The sequence below is a fragment of the Chiloscyllium plagiosum genome, unplaced genomic scaffold, assembly GCF_037043375.1.
Source record: "Chiloscyllium plagiosum isolate Xiang-an unplaced genomic scaffold, Cpla_swu_hap1 HiC_scaffold_2, whole genome shotgun sequence".
In the NCBI taxonomy this organism is placed as follows: domain Eukaryota; kingdom Metazoa; phylum Chordata; class Chondrichthyes; order Orectolobiformes; family Hemiscylliidae; genus Chiloscyllium; species Chiloscyllium plagiosum.
This window is the reverse complement of record NW_028270140.1, coordinates 124621840-124642548: the sequence shown is the minus strand read 5'-3', so window position 1 is coordinate 124642548 and position 20709 is coordinate 124621840. Positions and strand designations below refer to the sequence as shown.

General features: G+C 40.8%; 1 protein-coding gene across 2 annotated transcripts in view; it reads right to left on the bottom strand.

The window, feature by feature from the left end:
* The window catches only part of LOC122558341 (uncharacterized), a 116116-nt gene that overhangs the window by 74286 nt on the left and 21121 nt on the right, over positions 1 to 20709 (bottom strand). For both annotated transcript variants that reach the window (XM_043706803.2, XM_088000489.1), the window contains exons 2-4: positions 9215 to 13925; positions 5307 to 5402; positions 1240 to 1470 (exon numbers count right to left, since the gene is read on the bottom strand). In XM_043706803.2, the coding sequence (XP_043562738.2) occupies positions 1240 to 1470; positions 5307 to 5402; positions 9215 to 13925 (5038 nt within the window). The remainder of the gene's footprint in view (positions 1 to 1239; positions 1471 to 5306; positions 5403 to 9214; positions 13926 to 20709) is intronic.

Here is a 20709-nt window from a genome sequence, read left to right as displayed (position 1 = left end):
GGCTATAACAATTCACCACCAACTGTTCACTGACAAACCTAAGACTGGTTCAAATATCTTTTTTCCAACTGTAATGTGTTTGCACACTTCTCATTTCTAATCCGTGTGCATGTGTGTTGTATTTTAATACATTTTCTTGTATCTTAGACACAAATTAAACTCTCTCTTTCCTCAACCAGAAAATGCCTAGTTAAACTGGCTTCATTTAAAACAGGAATACATAGGAGTGGGAAAGGCATCCATGTGGGAGGGATTCCTTGCATTAACAAAACTGCAACCAACCAAGGTGAGGTTGAATAAAGAAAGGAATCCAATTCCTCCCTCCTCACCCATGTGTGGGGACCATCATGCAGGGAGTGGTCACAAGAGAGGAAATGTTGAGGATGTATCTGGCTATGGAGCTTTCAGAGGCATCACTCTGAAGACGCAGTCTCAGGACATGCAAACTGCAGGTGCCAGGTACCCACTCTGATTTACATGTCAGGAATATGTCACACACACACACACACACACCACACACACAACACACAACACACAACACACAACACACACACACACAATGTCAAGGTGGATTAAACCCAACCAGATTCTCAGCTGCTTTGTTCATTTGTGAGTGCCAGAGACATCAGGTAAAAATCAAATAATGCCACGATCTATATGCTGAGCAGCAAACCATGCTACATCAGCAAATTTTGCTTTGTAACCAACTTAATTAAAATACAAAATATGCAAACTGTGCTTAGTTTATAACTGTGACTTCAGTACATAAGTTGCTATTCATGTTTCAGAGTACATAAAACCTTACGGTAATTTCAAAGAAGTGGGCAAAATGATATACATTGCTAGCTGTCAGAAAAGTTACTGAATCATAAATCCAAATCTTCTGGTGCATGCAATCATGTAATGACAACAATTAATAAGTAGACATACATCTGTTAGCAATTACATTGGGACTAGTGCAAATTCAAGGCAGATCAATTATGACAATCCTTAAAATAAATCATATTTTGGTTAACTCTTTCAACACTGAGTTTTGCTCACTGTGTACTAAATATTTATTACATTTCTTTGAACATGATTTGTGGCATCTATCTTAAGCTCTGTGTAGTGAAAAAGTCTATTTTTATTTGTCTTAATAAATTGAAATCAAGTTTCCAAAAGGTTAAATATGAAGCTCGTTCATCTTAATAATGTGCAATACTACTATATAGCAATATGAAGAGATTTCTGTAAACATGCCTTTAGGAATGCCATGTCATCGAGCTGAAAATACTTCTTCGTTGTCTCAATAGTTTCCTTTGCTGATTCAATGCTACATCGATAATGTGCCATCTGTTCATGCAAATGGTCTAGTTTCAGCTTCTTCTCTTCCTCCAGGACCTGGGACATTTCTGTGTACTGTGACAGCAGCAACTTCATTACCTCTTCATGCTGGTCCTCAAGAAACTTTTCCTCCTGGGTATAGTTTTCCTGCCATTGTTAATTAAAGAATTGTTAATGATAGTGGTATTGGGTTCATCTCATCCACACTGATGTGTGCTTTCATTTTCTCGACAAGACAGCAAAAACAATGTCGACCATTGCGTCAGTACATTTGCTTCACTGCTGACTGCAAAACCCAAGCTACAGTGCTCATCTCTGACCTCAAAGATCTAGCGATCTCATGGATTTAGCCTTTTCACACATCAATTTGAATCTGGTACCAAACCCAAAGGGATCTCCAGAAATCCAGCAGCACTGATGTCCTCTTAGAAAAGAAGGAGCCAATCACATTTAATAATTCTCTCATGCAGCAAACCAGGAAGTAAAATGCAGTGAATTTTTCACGTTGTAACTAAAGTTTTTACTGACAGTGTACCCATAAAATGTGATTAAGGTAGAAGATGAATTATTATAAACCTTAAAATACATTTTTAAAATGCATTTTATTGTAATATATAAATTTGATAATTCTCAAATGTAAAATTGGTTTTCCAAGGCCAGGCAGGAGTTCGGCAATAATTCCAAACTTAGAGTGCTGCTAAAAATCCAATTAAACCTCATTGAACGAAATGTGATCTTTTTTCAATGAATTTTACAGCAGTGTAAAACAGCAGCTCAATGGCTTTACTTGACTGGTGACTAGTGAGACTTCGACATTGCACCTTTGGGGAAATATAGGACCACCACCAGCAACCATTGGATCTCCAGTGAACTACATACATGCGGACCCTGAACGTTGCTGTCAATTCTAGTGGAGTAATGTGAACAGTTTCCCCATAAATTCTGCTGCATTAGCTAGATCACTATGTCAGTTTTGATCTATCCACACCTCAGGGGAAATGGAGACATGACAGAAGATTCAGAGGAAGGCAGACAGAATGATAATTATGTTAGTGATCAGGATGTGACCAAAGAACTGTGCCTTTTTCAATGGAGGAACATGATGCTTAAATTGTCGTTACTCAAATAATGAAAAAAAAATGTATTCTGTTTGAATGGATGGTTAATAATGAGCTGGATCAGAATAGGGAACTAGGGGGTATTAGTATAAAATACAAAAAGATTTGTAAAGGGCCAGGAAGGTTCTGTTTTTCAAAGACAGGTAGATAGGACAGCGAAGCAGGCGTTTGGTATGCTTTCCTTTATTGGTCAGAGCACTTAGTATTGGAGTTGGGCAGTCATGTTGCGGCTGTACAGGACGTTGGTTAGGCCACTGTTGGAATATTGCGTGCAATTCTGGTCTCCTTCCTATCGGAAAGATGTTGTGAAATTTGAAAGGGTTCAGAAAAGATTTACAAGGATGTTGCCAGGGTTGGAGGATTTGAGCTATGGGGAGAGGCTGAATAAGCTGAGGTTGTTTTCCCTGGGAGGGTCAGAGGCTGAGGGGTGACATAATAGAGGTTTATAAAATTATGAGGGGCATGGATAGGGTAAATAGACAAAGTCTTTTCCCTGGGGTCAGGGAGTCCAGAACTAGAGGCATAGGTTTAGGGTGAGAGGGGAAAGATATAAAAGGGACCTAAGGGGCAACATTTTCAAGCAGAGGGTGGTGCATGTATGGAATGAGCTGCCAGAGGAAGTGGTGGAGGGGGGTACAATTACAACATTTAAAAGGCATCTGGATGGGTATATGAATAGGAAGGGTTTAGAGGAATATGTGCCAAATGTTGAGAAATGGGACTAGATTAAGTGAGGATATCTGGTCAGCATGGACGAGTTGGACTGAAAGGTCTGTTTATGTGCTGTACCTCTCTATGGTCCAATGACAGTCATTGGTCTCTAGGGTATCGGTTAGTTCATTTGGTTGGATAACTGATTTGCATTGGATAGTGACATTAACAGCACGGGTTCCATTACTATACCAATTGAGGTGACCACGAAGACCCTACCTTCTCAATCTCATCCCTTGCCTGTGGCGTGGTACCCCTCAGGTTAAAATGCACCACAATTTGTTTCTCCCAAATAAGAAAGCAGTCTCTGGGACTATGGTGACTCTATCAGACTAAGTTTCTATGCTTGCAGTAAGGATGCATTATGATAGACACATGCTTGGAAATAAACAGATCTTCAAATTCCACATACTGGCATAAAGTGTTCTGCAGATAGTGTTGGTAAAATACATTGAAGCATTTGATCAGCTATGATTATATTAAATTACTCTCTTAGCAGAACTTAAACACTTAATGGTAAGGTCGTATGGAGTGTTGCTGAACAAAGAGACCTTGGAGTGCAGGTTCATAGCTCCTTGAAAGTGGAGTCGCAGGTTGATAGGATAGTGAAGGAGGTGTTTGGTATGCTTTCCTTTATAGGTCAGCGTATTGAGTACAGGAGTTGGGAGGTCATGGTGCGGCTGTACAGGACATTGGTTAGGCCACTGTTGGAATATTGCGTGCAATTCTGGTCTCCTTCCTATCGGAAAGATGTTGTGAAACTTGAAAGGGTTCAGGAAAGATTTACAAGGATGTTGCCAGAGTTGGAGGATCTGAGCTACAGGGAGAGGCTGAATAGGCTGGGGTTGTTTTCCCTGGAGCGTCGGAGGTTGAGGGGTGACCTTATAGAGGTTTACAAAATTATGAGGGGCATGGATAGGATAAATAGACAAAGTTTGTGGGCGGCTCGGTGGCACAGTGGTTAGCACTGTTGCCTCACAGCGCCAGAGACCCAGGTTCAATTCCCGCCTCAGGCGACTGACTGTGTGGAGTTTGCACATTCTCCCCGTGTCTGCGTGGGTTTCCTCTGGGTGCTCCGGTTTCCTCCCACAATCCAAAAAATGTGCAGGTTAGCCAAATTGGCCATGCTAAATTGCCCATAGTGTTAGGTGAAGGGGTAAATGTAGGGGAATGGGTTGGGTGGGTTATGCTTTGGCGGGTCGGTGTGGACTTGTTGGGCCGAAGGGCCTGTTTCCACACTGTAAGTAATCTAATCTAATCTTTTCCCTGGGGTTGGGGAGTCCAGAACTAGAGGGCATAGGTTTAGGGTGAGAGGGGAAAGATATAAAAGAGACCTAAAGGTGCAACTTTTTCATGCAGAGGGTGGTACGTGTATGGAATGAGCTGCCAGAGGATGTAGTGGAGGCTGGTACAATTGCAACATTTAAGAGGCATTTGGATGAGTATATGAATAGGAAGGGTTTGGAGGGATATAGGCCGGGCGCTGGCAGGTGGGACTAGATTGGGTTGGGATATCTGGTCGGCATGGACGGGTTGGACCGAAGGGTCTGTTTCCATGCTGTACATCTCTATGACTCTATGACTCCTGCCAAGTCTTTTTAATTTCACCTTAATTTTTTCAACCATCCTGTAATATAGTGTAACAGACCTAACTAAATCAGAAAATCTCATGAGCTTCCCCATAAACAGCCACTAATTTTAATCATTCGTTTCTTACAAATGTCTTCGGTGAAGTCAAGGATAAAAAACTGATTGCTAACAGAGAATATTTATACATTAGCAGAATGGGTACCTTGCTAAGTATAAGATCATGTGGTTAAATGTGAGAAAGAAAACTAAGGAATGGAACTAATCATTTAAGGGATGAATTATGTGAATGAACCACGAGACTAAGGGTTGAAATGCATCATTTCCTAAATTGTGAGTGCAGGTCGATGAAACCACACAAAACTAATAGAATTTGGGGTTTTATGAGTAAGGAAGTAATGATAAATTAATACCAACCCGTTCAGGCAACAGTTAGAATACTACAGCTGTCCCATTGCAGAAAGGAAACTAAAACCATATGGTAAACATACCTGCTTTCTGTGCCCCATATTTTTGAATTAGGGAATTCAGAATGGAAAATGTTACAGTGGGCACACATTAACTCACCTCAACAGCATTGAAAACATCTTCAAGTTCGGTCACAAATTCTTCAGTTCTTTTTGTCCTTTCTTCTGCTGCTTCAACATAATCATCCAATTTTTCCTGTTAAGAAAAGCATTTAAAAATCAAATTGATTGCAAACAAATCAATTTTTCTAAAATGTCCCGAATTCAATGAGGAACATTAAATGTCATAATTATCCACAGTCAGAAATCAGATGTTGTTACTTGTATTAAGTAATTTTCTCTCAGTGACTTAATGGAGTAAATTATCCTCTACCAAGTATTATTGTCTGCTGCAACCCTAGACTTAAGTATAAGATGGAATGAGAAAAATGTATAAATACATTTTTTTTACAGATATGTTGCATTTCTAAAAGGTTCAATCAACCTGTACACCAAGCTCAGATATGCAATGCCTTTAAGTTCCCATTTCCATTACATACTTGCCCTGGTGTGGTTTTAAGTGCGACATATTACTGGTGCTTGTATGTTTGCTTAGTATCAGTGAAAAACTTCAATATTTAAGGACTTTATTAGTTATAGGACAACTTGGGCATGGTAGCCCACTGGTTAGCACTGCTGCCTCACAGCGCTGGGCTCACTTCCACACTTGGGCATTGGTTAGGCCACTTTTGGAATATTGTGTGCAATTCTGGTCGCCCCCTTATCAGAAGGATGTTGTGAAACTTGAAAGGGTTCAGAAAAGATTTCCGAGGACATAGTCAGGGTTGGAGGATTTAAGCTACAGGGAGAAAGGCTCTTTTCCCTCAAACGTCAAAGGCTGAGGGGTGACCTTATAGAGGCTTATAAAATTATGAGGGGCATGGATAGGAATAAATAGACAAGGTATTTTCTCTGGGCTGGAGGAGTCCAGAACTAGAAGGCATAGGTTTAGGGTGAGAGGGGAAAATCTAAAAGTGGCCTAACGGGCAAACATTTCATGCAGAGGGTGGTGTGTGTAGGAATGAACTGCCAGAGGAAGTGGTGGAGGCTAGTACAATTACAAGGTTTAAAAGGCATCTGGATGGGTATATGAATAGGAAGGGTTTAGAAGGATATGGGCTAGATTGGGTTAGGATATCTGGTTGACATGGATGAGTCGGACCGAAGGGTCTGTTTCCTTGCTGTACATCTCTATGACTCGATGACTGTCTGTGCGGAATTTACACATTCTCCTTGTGTCTGCATGGGTTTCCTCTGGGTGCTCTGGTTTCTTCCCACAGTCCAAAGATGTGCAAGTTACGTGGGTTGGTAAGGCTAAATTGCCCATAGTGTCCAGGGATGTGCAGGCTAGGTGGGATGGCCATGGCAAATGCAGGGTTACAGGAATAGGGTAAATCGGTGTGTTTGGATGGGATGCTGTTTGGAGCGTTAGTGCGGACTTGATGGGCTGAATGGCCTGCTTCCATACTGTGGGGACGCTATGATTCAGCATAAACAAGTATCAGCCTGCAACAAAAGAGATCAGCAAATTGAGATTAAACATTCAGATTCCATCTCCAAAGAGTTTAATGTTATACCAGGAAAGAGAAGAACATGCTCTTCCTCAACATGAATCTTAACAATGAGTTGGGATGGAAAGTCTTTTGGAGACAGCTATCAGAGCTGATTGTATAATTATTTACAAAGGCAGAATCTGTTAATCCTAGAAAACTGAAGTAGAAGTAGAAAGTGTTGGAAATGTTGGAACACACTCAACAGGTAGTGTTTTTCAGATAGAAAAAGAATTGCTTCAGACTGAACATTTTCCATCGTAACTCAATGATGAATATACACCAGCATAAAACATAAGCTCACTTCCTGTTTCCAGGAATGCTGTCCAACCTGATGAGTGTGTTTTTAGATTTTATTCTTGACTATTTATAACCAGTTCAAGTTCACATAAATACTACAAGTGTGAATTTTTTTTATTTAGAAACTAGATTAAGAACATAAAAATATTCATTGAGATAAAGTAGAATAAACAATAGAAATTTTGAAGATTCATACAATTAATTCTTCAGGCCTCCAATCCAATTTACAGTTGTTAGCTGATCTCATGTGAGTCACACTGCCCGAATTAAAATGGCTGACACAGGTAAACACGACACAGACAAGAACTAAAATTTCAAGAAATGTCCAGCTGGTAGAAGCATTTTACCAAGCAATCATTCAGCGCTGTCAATTAGCATTTGACATCAAACAATAATTTAATTTACTGTTGAAAAATAATGTTATAAAGCTTTTTTTGGCAAAGATCTTTTCAGTTTTTTTTCCAGAAAGCTGTTGCAAAGTAAGTATTTGTTTTTTACTGTATGATATGCAGATCATATAACTGTAAAATGATGCATATTCACTGTACCAATAAAACTTCATTTTCTAATTTGAGCCGCCTCCACTATTTGATAAGATCATGGCTGATTTGATTGTGGCTTTGGTTACACTTTCCTGTCTTTGACCCCCATGTTAGTAAAGAATCTATCTAATCCGCCCTTAAAATATTCAATGACACTGTCTCTCCCAACAATCTGAGAGAAATAATTTCTCCTCAGCTTTGACATTATTGGGAAATCCTTTATTTTTAAATTGCGTCCCTAGTTCTCATCCTTTCAACACCCACCGTGATGTTCCCTCAGGAGGTTATATGTTTTGAAAACATTTGTGAAATCACAGCCACAACTCATGTGGTTTTAGTCTATAATCACAGATTATAACGCACCATGTAGCCTTACTGGGCTGCTTATTGTACAGCATCCAAGGAGCAGGAGAATCAACGTTTCTTATGCCCGAAACGTCGATTCTTCTGCTCCTTGGATGCTGCCTGACCTGCTGTGCTTTTCCAGCAAACACATTTTTCAGCTCTGATCTTCAGCATCTGCAGTCCTCACTTTCTCCTGCTTACTGTACATTTCTGTTGTAATAATCTACCCATTTACAGAATGCATATTATTCATTTGAGAAAACACTTTGTATGTGTTATCTATGGTTTGTGGATTCAGATGGAACAGACAAAGCAAGTTACATGAACATTCACGATTGATAGGAAAACCAATCCTTAACTGATGAACAGACAGCATGATCTTACACTCCTTGGTGCATACAGGTTTTAATCAGTTCAATGAAATTCATAAGCCTTCCATTTTAATGGATGCTATTTATTAGTTACAGACTTCGATTGCCCTTCCTTGGCATTGTTGCATATTTTGTTTGCATTGATATATGCTAATGTGATTTTGGTCCCTGAAATTTAATTAAAGTAGCCAATATGTGATTTTATTGATTTGTTATTGTGTTTCGTAAGTCTGATTCCCAGCCACTTGCTTCTTATCCGCCTACATATCCCTTATGCTTTAATCCCACTTAGTATGGAATCAGGCCACCCTTTCCGGATGTTTATACAAGATGTGCATTCATAAACATATCTATTCTACTGTGCTTTCTCACTTGTGCAATAAGCAAAAGATTCAGGAAACAACATTAGGAACTGAAACTCGTCCAAATACCCTTAGTCACTGCAAGTGTTCTACTGTCACAGCAGATGAAAACATACTGTAAAATAACAGACCCCAAAGACAAGTCTCTATATTATGCAGTTGGATAATTAAAACATGGCTCAGCAAAATATTCTGCCAGGACATGTATTCCTTGTATTAAAAAAACAGTTTAAGTTAAGGAACAAGTGCATTCAAAAAATAATAAGTCAGTAATATGGTTTACTGGATTTTCGTTAATAGTTTTGTAGGGAGACAATGAAACAGAAAAATCATGCATTAAAGCCAATAACTTCCTTTTGCATTCAGTTAATATGTACTGGACAACTTAGGTCAACAAATCAAATGTATTTAATTCTACCTGGAAGATTGAGATTGGTATACATTCTTCAATGTTGAGGTTAATCTAAATGCACAGATTAGTTAAAACAAAAGTTCTTACCTTTATTTTTAGGACAGCTGTATCTATTGCTATGACATCATGATCTTGATGTTCTCCAAAGAGCTTATCAATTGCAAAAATTGTATGGCAACAGGTAACACAAAAGGTATCGGTAGATTTTGATGGTTTCAGTGAAATCAGAACATCTACATCTCCTTCTCCTATCTCTGCCTTCACATGTGTCTCCTCCACTTTTTCTTGGGTAAGGTCCTGCAATTCTTTATCCTCAATATTCAGATCTCTGTCACAGATTTTAAATCCAGTATCATGATGTGTCATCTCCACATTTTCTAATAAGGATAAATCACTGGATTCTTCGATAGCTTTCACAAATAAATTTTCTGGGTTTTCGTGAAGATGCATTTCTATACTATCGACCAGATTGGGAACCATGTCTTGTGGATAAAGCAGTTGTGGAGCCTGTGTTTCATCACCTTCTGACTTATCAACTGTTCTATGGGAATCTTGCTCAACTTCCAACTTATACTCGGTTTGAAAATCACTGGAAATAGGCCTTGAATCTTCCTCGTGCATTTTTATGTCAGTAGGTGTTTCATATGTTTCTGCTTCAGATGGCCCACACTCAATTTGAAGGGGATGCACAATGTCCCCAGTGAAGCGAACTTCCTCCTGTATTTCTTTAGTAGGATCCAAAATGCCTTCAAAATTATCAGGTCCTGGTATAGACTGGTCATTAATTATTTGAGAATTTGCTCCATCTGTTGTCCTTTCTTGGTTTTGACTTTCAAGGGCAATCTCTTCCTTTGCCATGTATTCAACAGCTTGTTGAGTTTCAATATCTAGCATTTCCACTTCATCGTTTATTCCAAAATCCTCTGTTAATTCTAAAGGTAATTGTTGATCAATGAAAACTGGGATTCCTTTGGGAATGCCTTCATAATCTTCTTGTTTCATTTCCGTGGAATGATTTACTTTCCCATATTCTTCAATCACAGTCTGGGGAGCAATTTTATCCATCTCTAATGTGATCTCATTGTTATTTATTTGATCATGCACCTTATCTTCAGCTTTTATTGACTCTCCGGATCCTCCACTTTCAGTTCCTTGTCCTAATTCAGCAGAAGGGTATTCACCATCCAGTCTGTATTCAGATCTTTCCTGTTCAGCAGATTGTCCTTGCTCCAATGTTTTCGCCTTAAGCTGATAAACAGGTGTTTCTGCATTGAATTCATCTTCTTGAATATCTTTGATTTCTTCTGATACCAACCTATTGCTCACATCTTCTAATCTTGCTTCATTTGGAGGTTTTCCATATTCTTCAACAGAGTCCCCAGAACTGGCAAGCTGTCTTGTAGCTAAGTGATCTTCAACATTAGAGGCAGGCTTCTCTATATGATCTACATGTAATGTTTCTTCAAAAGGTACTGCTTGACTGGCCTGAACTTCTTCACTTATCAATTCATTAATGTTCTCTTCCATTATTTCAATTGGCTTACCTCGTTCTTCAGATACTTCCTCATATTTTACAGATTGAACCTCTGACAAAATGCTACTATCCTCATATACAGTCTTTCCAGTCTCAGACTTTTCTTCACCCTCTTTCTGTACCTCTAATATTTTTTCAGAATCTGATTTTTTTGTCGGAACTTTTGCCACATCAATTTCCGGAATGTGGTCTTCACTTTCTGAAAACAATGTATCTTTTTCTGCATCAATTACGACGTTTTGTGACTCTGTCTCCAGCCGATAAGGTGATCCCGGTGTTAGAGGTTCTTTGGAAGACTCGAGAATGTCATCCCTCAGAACGTACTTTTCAAAGTATAATCCATTTCCGTCATCTGTATCAGATGATTGACAAGGGAATGAAAGTTCAGGATTACTGCTATCTTCATCCGATTGGTCATTGTTTTGTCCTTTCCGTCCCTTTGCCTCCTCATAAAGATCTTTGTAATAAAATGCTAATGCAGGTGGTTCTTCCAGAAGTGCAAGATCGACCAATTTGGTAGATATGGGAAAATTATAGGAACGTGACAGGACTCCTTCATCTGTGCTAAATAACAACGAACCAGCCTCCTTCTGATTTAGTACATCTGTAACATTTTTATTGAAATCTTCCTGCTTTCTTTCCTTGCATCGTTCAGAAATGGATATTTGTGCGGAAGATTCTGGTGTTCCATACTTTCTGGTCATACTATCAAATGTTCCAGGATTTCCTGACAGATCAAACTCATCAAAATCAAAAACCTCTGTGTCTTCGGAAAATGAGGTACTTTTCTGTTTTGACACTGAAGAGTTGGCTGCCTCTGGAACTGATATTTCCTCTAATTTCAGTTCTGTTATCTCCAGATCAACCGGGACTTGTTCATCCACCAAAGTATACTTTTCAAAATAGTCATCATCCCCGTTTCCAGCTTTACTTGTAGATGCACAAACTGGAGAAGATTGTTCAACAGAACTGGATTTAAATTCAGTGATAGAAGGATTGGATGTCTCAGCTGTAGGCGGATTAGATCCATCTGCATGGGAGGGATTGGATGTAACCCCATGGGAAGTGTTATATTCAACTGCATTGGAGGGATTGGATCCAATTGTGTCAGAGGGACTAGATTTTACTGTATGGGAAGGATTGGATCCAATTGGGGCAGAGGGATTGGTTTTGACTGTATGGGAAGAATTGGATCCAATTGTGTCAGAGGGATTGGATTCAACTTCATGTGTGGGATTGGATCCAATTATATGAGAATGATTGGAATGTATCACAGTAAAAGGATTGTACTTTCCAACAGTGAAAGGATTGGAACTCCATAAATTTGCACTTTGCTCTAGCTCACTGTGTTCTGATGCATCCATTAATCTTGATTGCTGTTCATCTTCCACTCTGTTAAAACAGCTTCCAGAAAATCCATTTTTTCGTTCCTCAATGGGATTTGCTTGCAAGTAGATCAGGTTGTCCTGCATTTTGCGACATGCCTCTTGATCCACTGAACAAACTTGGACTGGAGCAACAATGTTTAATATCTCAGAGCCTTCAGCCACAATATTGAAAATAGCTTTCTGAATATCAGTGTCTTCGTTATGGTTTAGTTCACCAACCATTTTTTCAAGCTCTATGAACTGTGACTGAGATTTATCCTTGGCGATTCTGTAAGTTGTATGGAGTAAGGAACCATTCAGCTGGATCACTTCTGATTGTTCAGGCAGTCTCCTCGAAGCAAAGACTTTTTCATTTATAGTGGCTTCATGACTTTCTTGACAATAAGATGATGTTCCATCAACAGATGTTCCAACAGCTGGAGTGCAAGATAAATTTTTCAAATTGAAATCAATGGTTTCCACACCCTCATCTTCTACTGCTGAAATGGAATTATCCACATCTCTACTCATTACTGACTGTAGATTTCCCACTGGATTAGTAAACTCTGAACTGCTGTTTCCACAACTATTTGAATATGTATCTATTGGATCTGCCATTGAATAAGATTGATTCTGATTTACAATTTCTTGTATCGCTGGAAAACAAGGTGGCACTGCTTTTGCAAATATTTTTCCAGCTGGACTTTCATTCACATAAGGATTATCCTTTAATGGAACAGGTGTTAGATCCATGTCAAATGCTAAGCTTTTAAAGTCCAAAATATAATTGTCTTTAGATAAGGACCGATCTGAGCTAATATCCACAGTTGTTTTCAATTCATCAGTGCCTGCTTGAACTGTCCCATTAGTTGTTATTTGTTTTACTGCTGAACACACATTCCCTGCGCCTGTGCAGCTCTCTTTTAACTCTGACACCAGGACAGGCTCTGAACTGATTGTTGGAGACAATCGCGAATATTCTTTGTCTTCTGATAAAGATGAACCAACTCTTTGTTCTAAAAAATGTTTTGTATTAGCTTCTGGTTCTTCCTCTTTTCTCAGTTGTATTGAAGATGTACTTATTTGTTGCTCAGCTGTTGAAAATGGAGTGTTCAAACTGGGATTTCTCAGCATTAAGTTTTGCTTATTCCGTTCCACTGCATTTGTATTAAATTTCCTCTGACAGTCTACTGGAGCATGTTGTTGCACACTGTCTTGAACAGAGGAAAGCACCTCACACACTTCAGTTTGATCTTTATTGGGCCTTCCTGCTATTTTTGATACTATTGGGCTGTGCTCCATTGGCGATTGAAGATCTGTCTCTGATTCCTGATGAAGGGCTTTTGCCCGAAACGTCGATTTCGAAGCACCTTGGATGCTGCCTGAACTGATGTGCTCTTCTAGCACCACTAATCCAGAATCCGTTTCATACGAGTCCTGTAACGGTTTTGATTTTGCCACGTTGTCCATTGAAGTGCTGAATGGTGCAGTTGGTTCACTTTTTGCCGATTGTGTTCTCAAAACACATGAATTATTTCTTGGTTTCTTCAGGGCATCCTTTAATTCTCCTGGCTTAAGGTCTGTTTTCTCATGATGGCGTTTTTCAGATTTACAAATTTTATGGCTGTGACGTCCATTCACAGATGGAGACTCAGGCAGTTCGTCCATTATGAATATTACCTTTCCAGGTGGAGCACTTACAGAGGCACTTTCCACACTGTAAACATCAGAGGCTGTGCTTTCTGATGCCCATGGTGTGGAACAGCGGCTACTTGAAACAGTCTCCCAGATAATTCCACTGTCCTCACTTTGGACGGTCAGCATGGAGAAGGATGAACTCGACATAATGTAATTCACTTTAGGTTTTACTGACTGGTCGTTAATGGCATCCTTTAGGCTATCAGAAAATAAACAAAGAAACAAAAAACTGTAAGATAAAGTTGTGGCATATGCTTCCAAACTACTGCATATAGTCATGAATGTAAAAACAAACTATTAACAAAAGTAAGACATGTTCAAAAGTATTGTACATACATGGATAAAAATGTAACACAAGTGTCAGCCATCAATGTCAGTGGCTAGTAATCTCTTCAGGGCTCTGTGTTCGAGTCCCACTTCAGGATTTAAGCTCAATCAAGGCTAATACTCTGGTGCAGTACTGAATGAGGGCTGCACTGTCAGAACGCAGAGACTGCTTTTCAGATAAGGCATTAAACTGAAGTGTCTTCTGCCTCCTTTGGTGGATGTTAAAAATTCCCATGACATTATCTTGAAGAGGAGCAGGGAACGATCCCACATATCCTGGTCAATGTTTATTCCTCAAACATAATCCCAAAAAACAGATTACCGGGTCATTATCATGCTGTTGTGCATGAGGTTGCTGCCATGCTTCCTACGTTACAACGGTAATTGCACTCTAAGAAAAGTACTGCACACTGGATTTAAAGTACTTTGAGATGTCCAGTAGTTTGTAAAAGTATCATATCAATGCAAGCTTTCCTTGCCAACATTGTTAACATGACAATTAACACTTGCACAGCATGGTGCTCCTGTGCATCTACTGCCTTTCTTTCAAGGTGCCACAGTGTCTGTGTTTTGGACGTACTGTTAAAGGAGTCTTGGTAATCATCTTGTAAATGATACACACTACTAACATAGTGTGGAAGGGACTGAATTGCATAAGGTGCCAATCAAGCAGGCTGCTATGAGCTGGATGGTATCAAGTTTGTTCAGCATTTTTGGAGTTGTATCCATTCAGGTAAATGGAGAGTACTCCAATACCTGATTTATGCCTTTCAGATGGTGCTCAGGTTTTGGGAAATCAGGAGGTGAATTATGTTAGGATTAACCACGATTACGTTTAAGTGCATCTGTGGTGTGTGATGGATACTCAATTTTGGACAACCCCAGTTAATTAGGACACCAAATGCTGCCATTGCTCAGAATAATGGGATCCTCACCAGCAAAGTTTAAAGGGATCACGCAATGTTTACCGGTTTGTTGCTCGTTCACCACTTTTGGTTAAATTTCAAACATCTGGACATTTTTTGTAGTATTCCATCACACGTCAGACTTCACTTTCTGTATGTGCAAAGAGAGATTTGGACTGTTTCCTTTACATTGCTGTCGCCTGTTTCACACCTTGACTGGCCACAAACATGGGTGAGCTGTCAGGCCTGTGTCTGGGAAGGGGGCATGAATGTAAGTACCAAGTAAGCCACCAGAAAATGAAATAATCTGAGATCAGGAGGTGAAGAGGAGCACTGAACTGGAGGCCCACTCCATGTAGGGTTCACTGGTGAGAAACACACAAGGTGTCTTTGCTTCACCCAGGAGATTGTTATGGAGCTTTGTCAGCTGCTGCATGCACAATGATAGAGTCAAGCCAAGGGCTGGACAGCTCTCTATCTGGCTGTTAGCATCATCATCTTACTGATCAGTTATGCATCCATAGTGCAACAGTTAACGTCCATAAGTAACATCCATACTGTTTTACAGTTTGCAGGTACATCAAGGAGGTCACCAAGACTCTCCATTTATATTTCCTTCCCAATTGACAGAGAGAAACAGGACACACAGAGCACAAAGTTTTGTTCTCATGCAAGGCATCCCCATATGACATTGATTTTACACACAATCGTCTTGTATGTGCCACATCAGCACTCTGGATTTCTACTTCATTGATACACAATTGGTTTGTGACCATAGTACACACACCATGCAGGACTCTGTCTGACATACCAACGGCAGTCACAACACTTTCATTCTCTGCAGGTCATTGATGTTATTATTCCGATTAAGCCTGCAAGTTAAAAGCCTGCCTGCTGGGTGACAAGGAAGTCCAATCCAACTGCACAGTGGGCCTACCACGAGAGCCAAGATTCCACACGGATCATCAACAAACAAACAATCAGGAGAATCCTCTGCTGCCTACAGTGGCTCAGCTTTTCAGAAACCCCTGAATGTCAATCCAGATTTATGCTGCTAAAATACATTCTACCATCATGAACAGGCAGCTTTTACCATCATCTACAAATTCAGTAAGTGGATCAAAATGGGCAAGGAGAAGGGCAGCAACAAAGAAAGTCTAATTCTGCAAATTTCATCAAGGACTAAGGAACATTGACGCCAGATGAGTGTCAGCCAATGGTAAAAGCATACATTCCAATATTGAATCTAAATTCCTGACCAAACTTCTCAAATAAAGAAGCTCAGCTTTTTTTCCCCACAGAAAGTACAATCACCCAACCTTAATTACCTGTCTTCCATGTTGCTTTAGCCATGGTCAATGTTTGCTCTAACTGTGTTATCATATGCAGTTATCTCATCATTTCTCCACAACCAACTCAAATAACTCCCCTCAGTTACGACATATGGACAGCAAAGCAAAATAAGTTGAACAGTTGAATACAAATAAAAGTTATAATTCCCGCTGATCTCCTTAAACTGAGATTTCTTTTTAAAGTGATTGGCAAAATTACCCAGAAGTGATATAAGAACAAAAATTATACAACAAGACCTATAATCTGGATTTATGATCCCTTTCTTAAAATTCATTCATGGGATGTGGGTGTCACTGGCTGGACCAACATTGCTTGCCCATGATTAATTTCCCTGAAAAGTTTGGTGGGGACCTGTTTTCTTGGAACACTGTAGTCCACCTGCTGTGGGTTGACCCACACTGCCATTAGAGAATGAATTCCAGGAATGTGACCCAGCGACAGTGAAGGAACGGGAATAGATTTACAAGTCAGGAAGGTGAGTGGCTTTCAGGGGAATATGAAGGTGGTGGTGTTACAACGTACCTGCTGCCCTTGTCCTTCTGGATAGAAGTGGTCATGGGTTTGGAAGTAGCTGTCTAAGGATCTTTGGTGATTTTCTGAAGTGCTTCTTGTAGATAGTACAGACTGCTTGCTCCTGAGTGTCGGTGGTGGACGGAATGGATACTTGTGGAAATGGTGCCAATCAAGTAAGCTGTTCTGTTCTGGGTGGCAGTGAGCTTCGAGAGTTGGAGCTACATTTATCCAGTCAAGTGGGGAGTATTCTGTCACACTCCTATCCCTTGTAGATAGTGGACAGGCTTTGGAGAGTCAGGAAGTAAGCTTTTTGCTGCAAAATTTCCAATCTCTGAGCTGCCTTTGTAGCCACAGTATTTATTTGCTGGTCTAGTTCAGTTTCTAGTCAATGCTAAAGGCAGTTGATTGCTTGAAAGATTGGTGGAAACAGATTCAAGCATAATTTTCAGAAGTTAATTAAATGAATATTTGAAAGGATAAAATTAGCATGGCAATGGTGTCAGAGTAGGGGGTGAGATATGCTCTGATAAATAAATATTACAGGCTCAATGAGACAAAGAACCCCTTCTATATTGTCTCATTCTGTTCTCACAATCTTATGAGATTATTTTTTATTCACTTGTTGGACATGGGTGTTGCTGGCTGTCCAGCACTTGTTGACTGCCCCCAAGAGAAGGTGAGTTGCCTTCATAAACTGCTACAGATTAGGTGCTCTAGGTAAATGCACAAGGTCGTTACAGAGGGAATTCCAGGAGTTTGGCCCAATGACACTGAAAGTGTGGCAATATATTTCCACGTCTGGATGGCGATTGTCTTCGAGGGCAATATGCCCTTATCCTTCGAGATGGAAGTGGTTGTGGATTCGCAAGGTGCTGATGTGGATTTCTGCGGATAGTACACGCTGCTGCTACTGAGCGTCTGGATGATGAAGGCAGTGAATGTTTGTGGGTGTGGTGCCAATCCAGCGGGCTGCTTTGTCTTGGAGGAGAAAGTGAGGTCTGCAGATGCTGGAAATCAGAGCTGAAAATGTGTTGCTGAAGAAGGGCTTATGCCCGAAACGTCGATTCTCCTGTTCCCTGGATGCTGCCTGACCTGCTGCGCTTTTCCAGCAACACATTTTCTGCTTTGTCTTGGATGTTGTCAAGCTTCTTGAGCATTGTTTAGGGCGTGGTTGTAGTTTGGGAGGTAGAAGGGAGCAGAAATGCAAGAAAGGGCACAGTAGATATTCCAAGAGACAATCTATAATCTCTAGCTCTAAAAAGCCACTGACTCAACCTGGGCTGGTGCTGTAGCGTGAGATAGTGCTGAGGTTTAGGCTGCTGCAGAGTCTGCTGGAGAGATGGGGGGAAGCTGGCCTTTGGGTTAGTACTGGAGTCTGGGGGTGAGCAGCAGTTATGTTGATGGGGGTGGGAGTGCTACAGTCTGGGGGAGGTGTTGGTCCAGACTGAGGGGAACGCAGACTGGCAGGGGGAAACAGCAATCTGGAGGAGTGCTGCGGTCTGGGGAGGTTGCACACTGGAGGAGCAGGTGTAGACCTGAGAAGAGGAGCAGTCTAGGGGAGTGCCGCAGTCTGGGAGGTGCAAACTGGGGGTGCAGCAGTTGGTGGCGAGGGGGGGGGGGGGGGGGGGGGGAGAAGCGGTGCTGGAGGGATGCTGCAGTCAGGATTGGTGCAGTGGAGTTCAGCAGTCTGGATGGGAGGTGCAGTCTTGTGTTGGGGGCAGGTGGTTTAGGTTCCAGTCTTGAGAAGCTGGCTAAAAGGGTCTCTGGCAAGGATATTGGCAGGATGGCTGGCTGGGGAGATTAGATTAGATTCCCTACAGTGTGGAAACAGGCCCTTTGGCCCAACAAGTCCACACCGACCCTCCAGAGAGAAACCCACCCAGACCCATTTCTTTCTGACTAAAACACCTAATGTTATGGGCAATTTAGAATAGCCAATTCACCTGACCTGCACATCTTTGGACAGTGGGAGAAAACCAGAGCACCTGGAGGAAACCCATGCAGATATGGGGAGAATGTGCAAACTCCACACAGACAGTCACCCAAGGCTGGAATCGAACTTGGGTCCCTGGCACTGTGCTAACCATTGAGCCAGATGGCATGCACTCAGTCTTTCAGAGAGAGAGAGAGAGAGAGAGAGAGAGAGAGAGAGAGAGAGAGACCCAGCAATTCCTGTACTCTGGTGGAGAACAGCATGCTGGAGTGATGTGAAATCCTGGAAACTTTTTACACCACTGCCTCAATGGCAGGCATTTCAGCAGCGATGGCAGCAGCAACCTGTTACAATCTGACAGGGTGTAATTTTTAACAGGATTGTCTTGTTGCTATAGAAAACAGACTGGAGGATATTGCAGTTTAGAGAGTAACTGACAATACTGAATTTGATGGTGATGATACAATTGAAATCTCAAAAAGAAAATGGTGAATGTGAAACAGTCACTTAAAAAGACATGTGGCAGAATTAAACTCTTTCATCAGGGGCCAAAGTACATTTTAAGATGACAAGCTTATACAGTGAAGTAGGAGAGAGAGTTGCATTGTCAGAAAGCATTAATCTGCAGATTTGTACCCAGTTAGTTTGCAAAAGAACGAATAAGGAAAGTAATCGGTTTTACGGTGGAATGAGATGTGGGTGGTGGTGGGGGGGAGAAGTGGCTGAGATTTGTAACTTAACAAGATGTGGAGTTGAGTGAAAAATGTGAGGAAGGCAGTGACAGCTAAATTGGCAACTTCAATTTTGGAGAAAACAAATCCATATGCTCCTTTCATCAGTGAGATGAGAGAGGGAAAAGGAGGTACCATTTAGTGAAAAAAGATTCATTGCTGCACTTATTCTCCACAATGATACCAGAGGATTACATTTGTTTTTCAAATTCCCTTTGAGGTTTTTAAACCACAGATTCAACGAGCGACCAGAACAGCCATGAACTGTGCCAGATGACCTCAAAGCACCAGCCATCAGATTTAAGTAATGCAGATGAATCCTTCACTAGTTACAATACTACCAGTTATCCGGCAATGTGAAAAACTGCCCAGGTTATTTCATGATCATGAAACGCAACCCAGATTTAACCCAGCCAATTACCACCCTGACAATCTAATCTCAGTTGACAGTAAAGTGATGGAAATTGTTGCCAGGTGCTATCAAGCAGCACTTACTCAACACTAACCTGCTCACTGGCAAACTTGCTCAGTTTGGGTTCCACCAGGACCACTTAGCTCCTGACCTCATTATAGCCTTGATTTAAACTTGGATAAAAGGGCCAAATTAAACAGGAGAAGTGAGGGTCATTGCACTTGACATCAAAGTAGCATTTAACTGAGTTTGGCATCTAGGAGCTCCAGCACAAAACACATGGTGAGCAGTGGGTTAAAGAAGAATGGGAAGTATGCTGGGAAGAGAGTAAATGGCAAAGAAAATGGGAGCAGAAGGGTTGTGGAAGGTCAAGTGATGGTAAACGAGATGAGTAGATAAGTATCCAAGGCAATAGCCAAGACACTCACGTGGGCAGACACATAGTATGTTCGACTTACATAAACAAACCATGAGTTAAAAGATCTTTAAATAGAAACTGGAGAATGATAGCTGGAGTTTGAACTCTGGTATGGTCAAAATGGAATAGTCACATAGGTCATGTAATTCTTTAAATGTAAAGGTTCACTCCCAGTCCACAAACATACACATCGTGTCATTTAACTATGTGGCTTTATTAAAATATGGGATTTACAGTTATATGGTACTTCTCACAACCTTGGGGATTGCACAAAGTGCTTCATGGCCAATGAGATTCTTTAGAAATATAGACACTGCCGTAATATATGCAAAAGAAGCTGTAAACATGTGCACAGCAAGGTCCCATGAACAGAGAAGAGATCACAAACTAG